Source organism: Ambystoma mexicanum, chromosome 2p, assembly GCF_040938575.1.
Source record: "Ambystoma mexicanum isolate Mex_15411 chromosome 2p, UKY_AmexF1_1, whole genome shotgun sequence".
In the NCBI taxonomy this organism is placed as follows: Eukaryota; Metazoa; Chordata; class Amphibia; order Caudata; family Ambystomatidae; genus Ambystoma; species Ambystoma mexicanum.
The window spans coordinates 1428937838-1428951303 of record NC_090923.1 but is presented as its reverse complement, the minus strand read 5'-3'; the positions used below and the strand labels follow the sequence as shown (position 1 = coordinate 1428951303).

Below are 13466 nucleotides of genomic sequence, written 5' to 3'. Positions count from 1 at the left end.
ACCATAAATCGAGATTTCCAAAGATCACAATCTTTCGATTGGTGATTTTGAATCCAAATGGTAGTTCCAGCCATTGATTCTGGAATTGAGAGTTGTTGCCCAGACGTCTATATACTGTCAGTGCCAAAAATGTGTTTTTGGTTTGGGGTGTCATTTGAGGGTACACTTGTGTTGGTATTTGGGATAAATTTGATGTTGCTGGAACTATCTGGATAATTCAGCCTCTTAGCATGTGCTTTTTATTTTATGTCACAATGTTGTATCCTTGTGGTGGTAGGATGCTTAAGAAAGTGTTATATGTTAGAAAACCATGTTGGATGTTACCCTAATATTTTTTTACTGGGTTTTGTGATTAATGGGTGGATATACTATATACTAAGTATTTCTATTAGCTCCTATCATATTTTTTGTTCCTGTTTTAGGATCTGGCCTGACTCCCTGGATCCTCTCCCCTCTCCCACTTGTGAGGCAAAAACATTCAGATCGATCATCTTTGACTCCTCTCTCTCTTTCTCTCCTCACCTTGTCAAGAAGTCCAATTTCAGCTGCACCTCCTCAGGGGCATTCTTCCTTTCCTCAACCTCCCCCAGAGGTTCAACGTCTCCAGAGCCCTGGTTATCCCTAGGTTAGACTACTGCAACAGCCTCTTTCTCAACCTGCCTCTTTCCTCCCTTTCCCGCCTTCAACTAATCCAGAATAGGACTGCAAGACTTATCCTTGGCCTCAAGCCCAGGGACCTCATCCATCTAGCCCTAAAATCTCTCCACTAGCTCCCGTTGACTGCCAGGATCAAATTCACGACAATTTGCATCATCCACAAGGCTATCTGGGGCCTTGGACCTCGTTACATCCAGCTTTCCCTCCCTAATACCTCCAGGCCAGAGTCTTTCGGTCTACTGGCTCCAAGTCTCTGCAGATCAAACGTTTCTCGAAGCAGAGAGTGGGCGGTAGATCTCTTTCGTCGGCTGGCTCCTCCCTCTGCAACAGCATCTCCCCCTCTCAGACATGACCCAGATCTTCTTAAATTCAGAAAACTTCTCAAGACTTTCCTTTTCTCCTCTTCCTTCCCTCTCCCCCTGCCTTGCTAACTCTGCATCTGCCGCTGCCACTGGGGCCAGTCCCCTCAGAGTCATACAGGGGACAGACCACCAACTTCCAGTCCTCCCAGCATCCTTTCCCAGCACTTGCCCTCAGGCCCCCTTTCCCAAACTAACCCAACCTGGTCCTCCCTGTCCACAGCACTCACCCTCCCTTCTCCCTCTCTTCCCCTGGCATTTGCCACCTTGGCCCGCCCAGCACTTGCACGCCCACACCCTTAGGGGTACCCCAATCCTGCACTTCTCCCTCCATTCTTCAATATCCAAGCATGCTGATGACTCGGGTGTTTCTTATTGAGATGAAGTAGGAATGATTGATGGTGCTCATCGCTCTACAGGTTCTGTGCTTCTTGTGTTTCTCTGTGACCCGCAATGTGGATGCCTTATGTTCCTCAGTAAAATGTGGTGTGGGTGACTCATGGTTCTCTGGCAGCTGATACAGTGTTAATGCCTCTTGTGCTTCCCAGTGATGTGCAGTGTGGACTCTTGCATTATAGTGTGCATTACTCTCATCTTCCTCTGCTGGCTACCATGTTGGGAACTAGGACTCCTCAGTTACATACAGGATGTGCAATCCATGTTTCGCAGTGACTAGTGTTGATGACTCTAGCATTCTGCTGTTGTCTATTGTGTGAAAATTGCTTTAGGTCTACTTGATCGAAAATATTTGACCTTTTCCAATTTGAACTAATTTATGTGGGTGTTTTTTTTGGTATAAAATGTGGAGGTAGACAACCCGCACTCCCCGCCCCACCCTAAACTATTCCCTTACCCCTCACCATATATTTATTTAATTTAATTTGGCTAAATAAACGATCAAAAGAATTCAGTCAAATTGAAAAGGTCATAAGTTTTTTGATCAAATATGCTAATACCAGATAATTATGTCACCATCCAGATGTTTTGACTTCAACTCCTATCAACCCTCCTGATCGTAGATCATGGTGAAGGATTGTGGGAGGTTTAGTCCAAACCATATGGACGGCCCCACAATGAGCAACCATTGTCTAGACTATGCATGGCTCTCTGGTTCTTCAGTAACATTCTATGCGGGTAACTTGGATAATTCGCCTTTTGTACTCTTTATCTGTCTTGCTGATGCTTGTGTTCCTCTTCTCCTTCCCCTTCAGGTCGTGGAAAGTCCTTCAAGCTGAAGCTGCCAGCTCTGCTTGCCATGACAGCCAGCAAGCAGTCCCTGCCGCAGGAGGACCCTGATGCCGTCGTGGTGGACTTCTCGAAGCAGAGCAGTGAGTCACTGGCCATGGAAGAGATGATTCCTCGGGACAATTGCATAGGTTCTCAGCCAGAGGACCAGAAGGCCCTGTTGAACATGGAAGAGCAAGCCCTGGAGGAGACCGAACAGAGCATTGTTCCTACAGTCCACTCTTCCCCCCGGCACGACAAGGACAGGCTGAACCTGGACATGTCTTTCTCCAACTGCAGCCTGACCCGCAGCCGGTCTCGCGAGAGTTTCTACAGTGTCCGGAGAGCCTCATCTGTGGATGACATCGAAGCCATGAAGTGTGACCTGGACAAAAAGATCCGGAACTGGCAATCGAGCACAGGTAACAGGTTGACATAATTTGGGGAATACATAGACTATGCGCATGCCTCAGATGCATAAAGCAGGAAAAGGCCCAGCAGAACAAATACAACAGTTATTAGCCTCAAGTAGAACAAAAACCTCACAGAGGAAGCGATTCAGGCACAGACATCACTTAAAACAAGGAAAATAGGGTCAGTCCTCAAAGAGCAAGCAAGACAGACACGTGACTCCTGTATTACAAGTAGTGCAAGCATACACCTCACCCATATCAAGTCACACAATGATGGGAACCACGATTTGCTCAGGCCTTTTATGTGGTCTTCGGACCATTAATGGCCTGCCATTACAACTTGAGCCTAAAAGGTTTAGCGAAGGAAGCAATTTCTTGTGAGATAGTTCACTCTCTGTGTTACCCACCATCTTAAAACACTGAACTCTGCAGGTCCTGCCGTACAGAGTGCCCAACAACTACTCTGTAGTTAAAGTTCAGTCTCATTTTCCATTGAAAAGGCATTTTGTGAATTGCTTATAAATGTGGTGCCCTTCAAAACAGCCATCACAAAATGTTCCCAAAAAATGGCATTCACCTAAGTGAAAGTTTGGTATATATTGGTCATGAGGGGTGGAAATTCAGTTACGTGTGATGTGGATGGCAGGCATGATTCCAGTTCAAACTCTTCTAGGGATGGTTTGGAAGCCCAAGAGTGATAATGGCATTTCTAGTATGTGCTTATACAGGCAGGAGTCTCCAAACTGTGGCTCTCCAGATGTTTTGCATTATGAATCCCAATGATCCTTCCCCATTGTCTGTGCAGGCTAGGGATGATGGAAGTTGTAGTCTAAAGCATCTTGAGAGCCAACTTTTGCAGACCCCCTGCTTTAGGGGAAAGGGATGAAATGCTAAGTAAACCCCAAACACTTTTAGCTTCCAAAGCATAGGCTGCCCTCGTGTAGAAGCACTGGCTGCCCTCGTGTAGAAGCACAGGCTGCCCTCGTGTTGAAGCACAGGCTACTCTCGTGTAGAAGCACTGGCTGCCCTCGTGTAGAAGCACAGGCTGCCCTCGTGTTGAAGCACAGGCTACTCTCGTGTAGAAGCACTGGCTGCCCTCGTGTAGAAGCACTGGCTGCCCTCGTGTGGAAGCACAGGCTGCCCTCGTGTGGAAGCACAGGCTGCCCTCGTGTGGAAGCACAGGCTGCCCTCGAGTAGAAGCACTGGCTGCCCTCGTGTAGAAGCACATGCTGCCCTCGTGTGGAAGCACAGGCTGCCCTCGTGTGGAAGCATATGCTGCCCTCGTGTGGAAGCACATGCTGCCCTCGAGTGGAAGCCCAGGCTGCCCTCCTGTGGAAGCACAGGCTGCCCTCGTGTAGAAGCACAGGCTGCCCTCGTGTGGAAGCACATGCTGCCCTCGTGTGGAAGCACTGGCTGCCCTCGTGTGGAAGCACAGGCTGCCCTCGTGTGGAAGCACAGGCTGCCCTCGTGTGGAAGCACATGCTGCCCTCGTGTGGAAGCACTGGCTGCCCTCGTGTGGAAGCACAGGCTGCCCGCGTGTAGAAGCACAGGCTACACTCGAGTAGAAGCACAGGCTGCCCGCGTGTAGAAGCGCAGGCTGCCCTCTTGTAGCTATCCACTCTTGGGGTGAAGATTGGTTTATAGTTGAACAGCGCCACGGACAGCCTAAATAGCTTCCCTATACAGATAACTGGATGGTTCACCCAAGGCACCGGCTGAGAAGTGATTTGGGAAGTGTAGCAAGGGCTGTCGCTGCCTCTCTTGGGTCCTGTGAGGTCTCCTCCTCAAATCAGAACTCTGTACCTCCAGGTTAGGGCCCACTCATTGGTAAAACCTACTGTTGAGTAGCTGACTGAGCCTACGAATAATTCCCCTAAATGAAGCCCCACTGACAACCTCAGGGCCCTCCTTAATGTCCCTACTCCCACCAAGGTTAGTGTTCTAATGGGAACTGGGGGGTGGGGGTGCTTTGCAATTGATCAGTAGGATTCCGCTGATTTCACTCTCACACACCGTACCCTTACATGTCTACTCTACCTACGTCCTCTCCCCTGACTCCTCCCCAACAGCCTTAAGTCCCTCCAGTGTTTCACTCCTCCCTTCGCCTGCATCCGCCCTTTCGTTAATACTCCTCTTAATACCATCACTCACTCCCTCAATTATACCTATTCCCACACTACTCCTCCTCCCCACTACAATTAGTCCTCCTCCCACTACTACTACTACCACTTCTCCTCCCAAAACGACTTCTTCCCCCACTGCCACTCTTACTACTATGATTCTACTGCTACTCTTCCCCTCCTTTCACTACTACTTCCCTCCTTCCACTACTATTACCCTCCTCCCACTTGACTACACAAACACCCACCTTTCACCAGTATTATTCAATTCACATTCACTTCTTGCACGCACTTCTACCGACTTGCCTCACAAACATGTACACTCACTCTGCAGGACCTTACCACTCACTAAGCCAATACCTCACGTTTCTCCAATAAACACCGCCACACTCCACCGCTCCTTCTTTCCTGCTGCTGGTCTCCTGGTCCACCTCCACTACATACCTCGACTAGTTAACCAACACTTTCTGTTTCCTCTCCCCTGCTTAACTTTACCACCATCTGCCCTGGTTGCCTAGATTTTCCTAGCCAACCCTGATCTACCTTCCCCTCCTGGGAGGTATATATACAAGGGGAAGTCTTTCCATGGGGGATAAGCCCTCCCCTGAATGTGTTACATTTGAAAACGGCAGTAAATATAGGGCTAATCCCTACAATCTTGCTCAGCGTGGGCTCGCCTAGTAACAAACGTAATGGCGGCCTGGTAAGGGCAATTTTCGAGTTTGAGCAATGGGGCCTTATTCCTGTGGCCCCACAGCTAAGTCCTGGTGTGATGAGGACTTGAATCCCCCTTAAGAGTCTCTGTGGGTCTGGCATGTATGTATGTGGCTGCAGAGGTTCACCGCTGCTCCTCGGCAGTACTACGCAACTTTGCTGGATGCCACCTGCAGACCTTATAACAGTGCTCATTCTCAGATCGTTCTCTGCCCTGCAAAGTAATTCAAGGGGATGGATGGACTTCTCTCTGATCGTTGGGCCTCCCAGCTGCTGGTAGACAATGCTTCACACTGGATCTCATGGGCTGCTGCTGTGTTGTGTTCTCATTCTGCGTCCTCTTCTCTACAATGAAGAGAAAAAGACTGGTGAGCATCCTGGGTAGAAGAATGGTGTGAGACAAATATATACTGCCAACATATAACATGGCACATGGGAGGTGGGAACGGGTTGGCTCTCCCCAGCCTCCTTCCCCCCTTATGACCAGGACTGGCTCCGGACTGCTTTGTGGTGTCCCTCCCTCTCCCCCTCATGATAAGGCCAGGGTACCGGCCTTGTCAAACACCTCTTCCTCTTTCCCTGATTACTAACTTTCTTTTCCAAGATGGGGGTTGGGCCGTCCTCTTCTTCCAGATTTCCCGGTTCCCAGCTGATCTGTGAAATCTGTCTGGCACATCTTTTGAGACATTGATATGAAATATGTGCCAGGTTTCCACAGGCTTAGCACTTCCTTACTAGGTTTGTACAGAGTCTTCTGATAGTTGATGTCCTGCCATCTGGTCTCTGGTGAAATAGGGATTCCACTTATCCGTTAAATCCAGGCAATGTATGTTCCAGTATCAGTTCTTCTGGGAGGTTTGGATTTACCAGGTCCTTGGTCTTCCAGGCGGTCTTGCCTATTTCAATGGCGACTCTTGTTGGCGGGTAGGACACTCAGTCCCCATGGATGCAAAAGGTAGCCATAGGATTTCCATCTTGTGTGCTAATTGATGGCAGAATTCAGGGTGGCAGCTATTATGGGTGCTGTCGAAGTCTAGAAAAACCCAAATGATCTTTCCTTGGACCCGCAGTTGCATCTATACGGTTTCTTCTTCAGACCTTTGCCAGTTCTTCCCTTCTTCCTCTGTGATTGCACTTTCCCTATGAGCGCAAGGCACACCCCACCTTGCTTACTCGCCTGTCTCAAATTGGCATCTCAAGCCAGGTCCTGGCATGGTTCTCTTCTTTTTTGGCCAACCGCACTCAGGTGATGCTGCTTGCTTCTTTTCTTTCTGGCTCCTTCCACCTGTCCTGTGGTGTCCCACAGGGCTCCACCTTGTCACCCATTCTTTTCAACATTTACATCTGGCCTCTGATTTGTCTCATCTGCTCCCTTGGTGTCAGGTGCTACTCCTATGCCGACGACACCCAGATCCTGGTTAGACTCGATCTTGATCAGACTGAGGTGTCGTTGTGCCCCCATCAGTGCCTGACTGCTGTTGGTGAGTGGATGAGTCGCAACTGGTTGAAATTGAAAGGGGACAAGACTGTGTTAATGGTAGTTGGAGCCCCCCCTGGTCCCACTCTTTGGGTGTCCTCCTTCTGGCCTCCATCCCTTCGCGCTCTTCCAGTTCCTTTAACCAAGGTGAGGAATCTGGGAGTAATTCTCTCTTCCTCCCTTTCCATGAATGATCAAGTGTCTTCTGTATACAAGGGTGGTCATTTTCACCTTAAAACTTCAAAGAAGGTGCTTCCTGTGCTACCGGTTGTCCTTTATCCCCCGGTGGTTGCTGCCTTGGTGTTGAGCAGACTCGATTATTGCAATTGCTTATATCTGGCACAGCCCAAGGGTATGATCCAACGGCTTCAGCGTCTTCAGAATCTAGCCGCCCGGGTGGCTATAGGGGCTCCTTACAGGGCCCATATCTCTCCTGTGTTATGTACCCTTCATTGGCTTCCAGTCAAGCAGAGGATCAAGTTTAAGGCTGTTTGCATAGTACACCGGGCGTTGCATGGACAGGGGGCTGAGTATCTCCAGGCTAAATTTACTCGTTATCTCCTCAACTGCTCTCTCTGCTCAGTCTCTGCTGATATGCTGTCGGTTCCCACTTATTCCCTTTGGGGTTGGCCTTCCTGTGTCATCATCGACACAATCCCCTCAGTTATCTGTCCCCCGAGCCTCATATTTAACAGGTGTGTTCTTGGGTTCTTTCTCCTGGTGTGCACTGGCTCCTGGTTTTCTCCCCTCCTACTGGGCTCTCGTTGGGACTTTGCTGAACCAGTGAGTTCTCTGGATCCATTTCACCTTCCTCCCAGGTTATTTCTAACATTGAGCACTTTGGACCGTCAAGTCCTCTAGACTTGGACTGGGTTCCCCTGGTGGTGACAATCGGTTTCCAAAGGTGTCTTTTCGCTCTGGGTCTGCTTAAGTGTCCCATACTGTGTAGCAGCAGGACTAGCCAAATACCTCTTCTCTCTAAAGCAGAACGTGTTAGAGAGATTGATTGATTAAGAGAGCCCAGATATTACTGCAGTACTTGGTGTGACTGATCACCATGAATAGTTGGTATAGGTGACTTGTAGGGTTTCTGTGTTCAACAAGAAATTACCCAAATCAGTCCCTGGGTAGGTCCACTCGGAGATCTGTCTCCACATCACTTTCTTGTTTGCTGGAACCCAGTATGTATATGAGCTCTGTACTTCATAAATGCTCGTCCATCGGGGGCCTTCATACCATTATGGATGCCTGCTCTGACAGAGTGTTGAAGACCAGCCCTATGAGTCTGGGTTTTGGTGGTAGTTCTCAGTTGTGTAACCCCTGGTGCCTGCCTTCTGCTCTTCCATGTCATGTCTTTGAGGCTATGGGCAACCTCTGTTTCGGCGTCCAGATGAATCACACGTCAAACACAATGTCGCAGATAGCCCTAATAATTCCCCGACCCACCAGGAAGTTCCAAGGGTTTTTATTGAAGTACAGTTTAAGGTCTTTGGAACGATCAGTGAATAAACTAGATGGTTCAACCAAAGGTACCGGCTGACAAGAGACTTGGGAAGTGGTGCTTGGCTCGTCCCTGTCTCTCCCATCTCTCATAGTATCTCCTCCGTAACACAGGCATCTGTAGCCCCATGTAAGTGCTACTGATTGGTAACCCCTACTGTCGAGCAGCTGACTAAGCCTACTGGCGATTCCTCTCATTACAGGCCCAATGACTAACATTCTCTACTCAAACCAAGGTTAGTGTTCTAATGGGGAATGGGGCGTGTCTTGCAAATGTAAAAAAAGTACTATTGCTTGGTAGGATGCAGTGGATTTCACTCACGTCCACCGTCACATTAAATTTCTACTCTACCTACTTTCTCTCCCCAACAACCTTTTGTCCCTCCAATGTTTCACTTCTCCTCTCTCCTGCCTCCACTCTTTGATGTTAAATCTCTTCTCTCACCCACTCTAGTCCTAGCACTCCTCCCTTTCTACTGCTATTATTCCCACACTACTCCTCCTCCTCCCCACAACTGCTACTCTTCCTCCCACTACACCTACTACTACCACTACTATTCGCTTCTCCCACTATTACTCTACTACTAATCCTGCCCTCTTTCCACTACCAGTCCCCTCCTTCTGCCATTACTCCCTTCCTTCCATTACTATTCCCCTCCTCCCACACCACTACAAAAACACCCTACTTTCACCCAGTATCATTCACTTCACATTCACTCCTTACACTAAGTCCTATCCGCTTGCCGCACAAACTTGCACACTCACTCTGTCGTACACTTGCATTCACTAAGCAAATACCGCAACTTTTTCCAATAAATGCCTCCACATTCCACCACTACTTCCTTCCTCCAGCTGATGTTATGGTCCCCACCACTTCTTCCTCTAATACCGACCTCACCCAGATAATCCACACTTCCTGTTTCCTGTCCTCTGCTTAACTTTACCTCCATCTGCCCTGGTTGCCTAGATTTTCTTAGCCAACCCTGATCTACCTTCCCCTCCTGGGAGGTATATATACAAGGGAAAGTCTTTACATGGGGGATAAGCCCTCCCCTGAATCTATTACATTTGAAAACGGCAGTAAATATAGGGCTAATCCCTACAATCTTGCTCAGCGTGGGCTCGCCATGTAACAAAGGTAATGGTGGCCTGCTAGGGCAATGTTCGAGTTTGAGCAATGGGGCCTTAGGCCCCACAGCTAAGTCCTGGTGTGATGAGGACTTGAATCCCCCTTAAGAGTCTCTGGGGGTCTGGCATGTATGTATGTGGCTGCAGAGGTTCACCGCTGCTCCTCGGCAGTACTACGTAACTTTGCTGGATACCACCTGCAGACCTTATAACAGTGCTCATTCTCAGATCATTCTCTGCCCTGAAAAGTAATTCAAGGGGACGGATGGACTTCTCTCTGATCGTTGGGCCTCCTGGCTGCTGGTAGACAATGCTTCACACTGGATCTCATGGGCTGCTACTGTGTTGTGTTCTCATTCTGCGTCCTCTTCTCTACAATGAAGAGAAAAAGACTGATGAGCATCCTGGGGTAGAGGAATGGTGTGAGACAAATATATACTGCCAACATATAAAATGTCACATGGGAGGTGGGAATGGGTTGACTCACGCCAGCCTCCTTCCCCCCTTATGACCAGGACTGGCTCCGGATTGCTTTGTGGTGTCCCTCCCTCTCCCCCTCATGATAAGGCCAGGGTACCGGCCTTGTCAAACACCTCTTCCTCTTTCCCTGATTACTAACTTTCTTTTCCAAGATGGGGGTTGGGGTGTCCTCTTCTTCCAGATTTCCCGGTTCCGAGCTGATCTGTGAAATCTGTCTGGCACATCTTTTGAGACATTGATATGAAATATGTGCCAGGTTTCCACAGGCTTAGCACTTCCTTACTAGGTTTGCACAGAGTCTTCTGGTAGTTGATGTCCTGCCATCTGGTCTCTGGTGAAATAGGGATTCCATTCATCCATTAAATCCAGGCAATGTATGTTCCAGTATCAGTTCTTCTGGGAGGTTTGGATTTACCAGGTCCTTGGTCTTCCAGGTGGTCTTGCCTATTTCAATGTCGACTCTTGTTGGCGGGTGGGACACTCAGTCCCCATGGACACAACAGGTAGCCATAGGATTGACATTGTGTGTGCTAATTGATGGCAGAATTCAGGGTGGCAGCTATTATGGGTGCTGTCGAAGTCTAGAAAAACCCAAATGATCTTTCCTTGGACCCGCCGTTGCATCTATGCAGGTTCTTCTTCAGACCTTTGCCAGTTCTTCCCTTCTTCCTCTGTGATTGCACTTTCCCTATGAGCGCAAGGCACACCCCACCTTGCTTACTCGCCTGTCTCAAATTGGCATCTCAAGCCAGGTCCTGGCATGGTTCCCTTCTTTTTTGGCCAACCGCACTCAGGTGATGGTGCTTGCTTCTTTTCTTTCTTGCGCCTTCCACCTGTCCTGTGGTGTCCCGCAGGGCTCCACCTTGTCACCCATTCTTTTCAACATTTACATCTGGCCTCTGATTTGTCCCATCTGCTCCCTTGGAGTCAGGTGCTACTCCTATACCGACAACATCCAGATCATGGTTAGGCTCGATCTTGATCGGACTGAGGTGTCGTCGTGTCCCCATGAGTGCCTGACTGCTGTTGGTGAGTGGATGAGTCGCAACTGTTGAAATTGAATGGGGACAAGACTGAGATGATGGTAGTTGGAGACCCCCTGATCCCACTCTTTGGGTGTTCTCCTTCTGGCCTCCATCTCTTCACGCTCTTCCAGTTCCTTTAACCAAGGTGAGGAATCTGGGAGCAATTCTCTCTTCCTCCCTTTCCATGAATGATCAAGTGTCTTCTGTATGCAAGGGTGGTCATTTTCACCTTAAAACTTTAAAGAAGGGGCTTCCTGTGCTACCGGTTGTTCTTCTTCCCCCGGTGATTGCTGCCTTGGTGTTGAGCAGACTCGATTATTGCAATTCCTTATACCTGGCACAGCCCAAGGGTATGATCCAACGGCTTCAGCGTGTTCAGAATCTAGCCGCCCGGGTGGCTATAGGGGCTCCTTACAGGGCCCATATCTCTCCTGTGTTATGTACCCTTCATTGGCTTCCAGTCAAGCAGAGGATCAAGTTTAAGGCTGTTTGCATAGTACACCGGGCGTTGCATGGACAGGGGGCTGAGTATCTCCAGGCTAAATGTACTCGTTATCTCCTCAACTGCTCTCTCTGCTCAGTCTCTGCTGGTCTGCTGTCGGTTCCCACTTATTCCCTTTGGGGTTGGCCTTCCTGTGTCATCATCGACACAATCCCCTCAGTTATCTGTCCCCCGAGCCTCATATTTAACAGGTGTGTTCTTGGGTTCTTTCTCCTGGTGTGTACTGGCTCCTGGTTTTCTCCCCTCCTACTGGGCTCTCGTTGGGTCTTCGCTGAACCAGTGAGTTCTCCGGATCCATTTGACCTTCCTCCCAGGTTATTTCTAACATTGAACACTTTGGACCGTAAAGTCCTCTGGACTTGGACTGGGTTCCCCTGGGGGTGACAATCGGTTTCCAAAGGTGTCTTTTCACTCTGGGTCTGCTTAAGTGTCCCATACTGTGTAGCAGCAGGACTAGCCAAATACCTCTTCTCTCTGAAGCAGAATGTGTTAGAGAGATTGATTGATTAATAGAGCCCAGATATTACTGCAGTACTTGGTGTGACTGATCACCATGAATAGTTGGTATAGGGGACTTGTAGGGTTTCTGTGTTCAGCGAGAAATTACCCAAATCAGTCCCTGGGTAGGTCCACTCGGAGATCTGTCTCCACCATCACTTTCTTGTTTGCTGGAACTCAGTATGTATATGAGCTCTGTACTTCATAAATGCTCGTCCATCGGGCCTTTATACCATTATGGATGCCTGCTCTGAAAGAGTGTTTAAGACCAGCCCTATGAGTCTGGGTTTTGGTGGTAGTTCTCGGTTATGTAACCCCTGGTGCCTGCCTTCTGCTCTTCCATGTCATGTCTTTGAGGCTATGGGCAACCTCTGTTTCGGCGTCCAGATGAATCACACGTCAAACACAATGTAGCAGATAGCCCTAATAATTCCCCGACCCACCAGGAAGTTCCAAGGGTTTTTATTGAAGTACAGTCTAAGGTCCTTTGACCGATCAGTGAATAAACTAGATGGTTCAACCAAAGGTACCGGCTGACAAGGGAAGTGGTGCTTGGATCCTCCCTGTCTCTCTCATCTCTCAGAGTATCTCCTCCGTAACACAGGCATCTGTAGCCCCATGTAAGTGCTACTGATTGGTAACCCCTACTGTCGAGCAGCTGACTAAGCCTACTGGCGATTCCTCTCATTACAGGCCCAATGACTAACATTCTCTACTCTCACCAAGGTTAGTGTTCTAATGGGGAATGGGGCGTGTCTTGCAAATGTAAAAAAAGTACTATTGCTTGGTAGGATGCAGCGGATTTCACTCACGCCCACCCACCGTCACATTAAATTTCTACTCTACCTACTTTCTCTCCCAAACAACCTTTTGTCCCTCCAATGTTTCACTCCTCCTCTCTCCTGCCTCCACTCTTTGATGTTAAATCTCTTCTCTCTCCCACTCTAGTCCTAGCACTCCTCCCTTTCTACTTCTATTATTCCCACACTACTCCTCCTCCTCCCCACAACTGCTACTTTTCCTCCCACTACTACTACTACTCCCACTACTATTTGCGTCTCCCACTATAACTCTACTACTAATCCTGCCCTCTTTCCACTACCAGTCCCCTCCTTCTGCCATTACTCACTTCCTTCCATTACTATTCCCCTCCTCCCACACCACTACAAAAACACCCTACTTTCACCCAGTATCATTCACTTCACATTCACTCCATACACTAAGTCCTATCCACTTGCCGCACAAACATGCACACTCACTCTGTCGTACACTTGCATTCACTAAGCAAATACCGCCACTTTTTCCAATAAATGCCTCCACATTCCACCACTACTTCCTTCCTCCAGCTGGTGTTATGGTCCCCTCCACT

The 13466-nt window shown here is 48.8% G+C and overlaps 1 protein-coding gene across 1 annotated transcript in view; it reads left to right on the top strand.

The window, feature by feature from the left end:
• Positions 1 to 13466, top strand: part of KCNH2 (potassium voltage-gated channel subfamily H member 2) — a 1778384-nt gene that overhangs the window by 939244 nt on the left and 825674 nt on the right. Inside the window, exon 4 of the mRNA XM_069645957.1 lies at positions 2228 to 2662. Within this exon, the coding sequence (XP_069502058.1) occupies positions 2228 to 2662 (435 nt within the window). The remainder of the gene's footprint in view (positions 1 to 2227; positions 2663 to 13466) is intronic.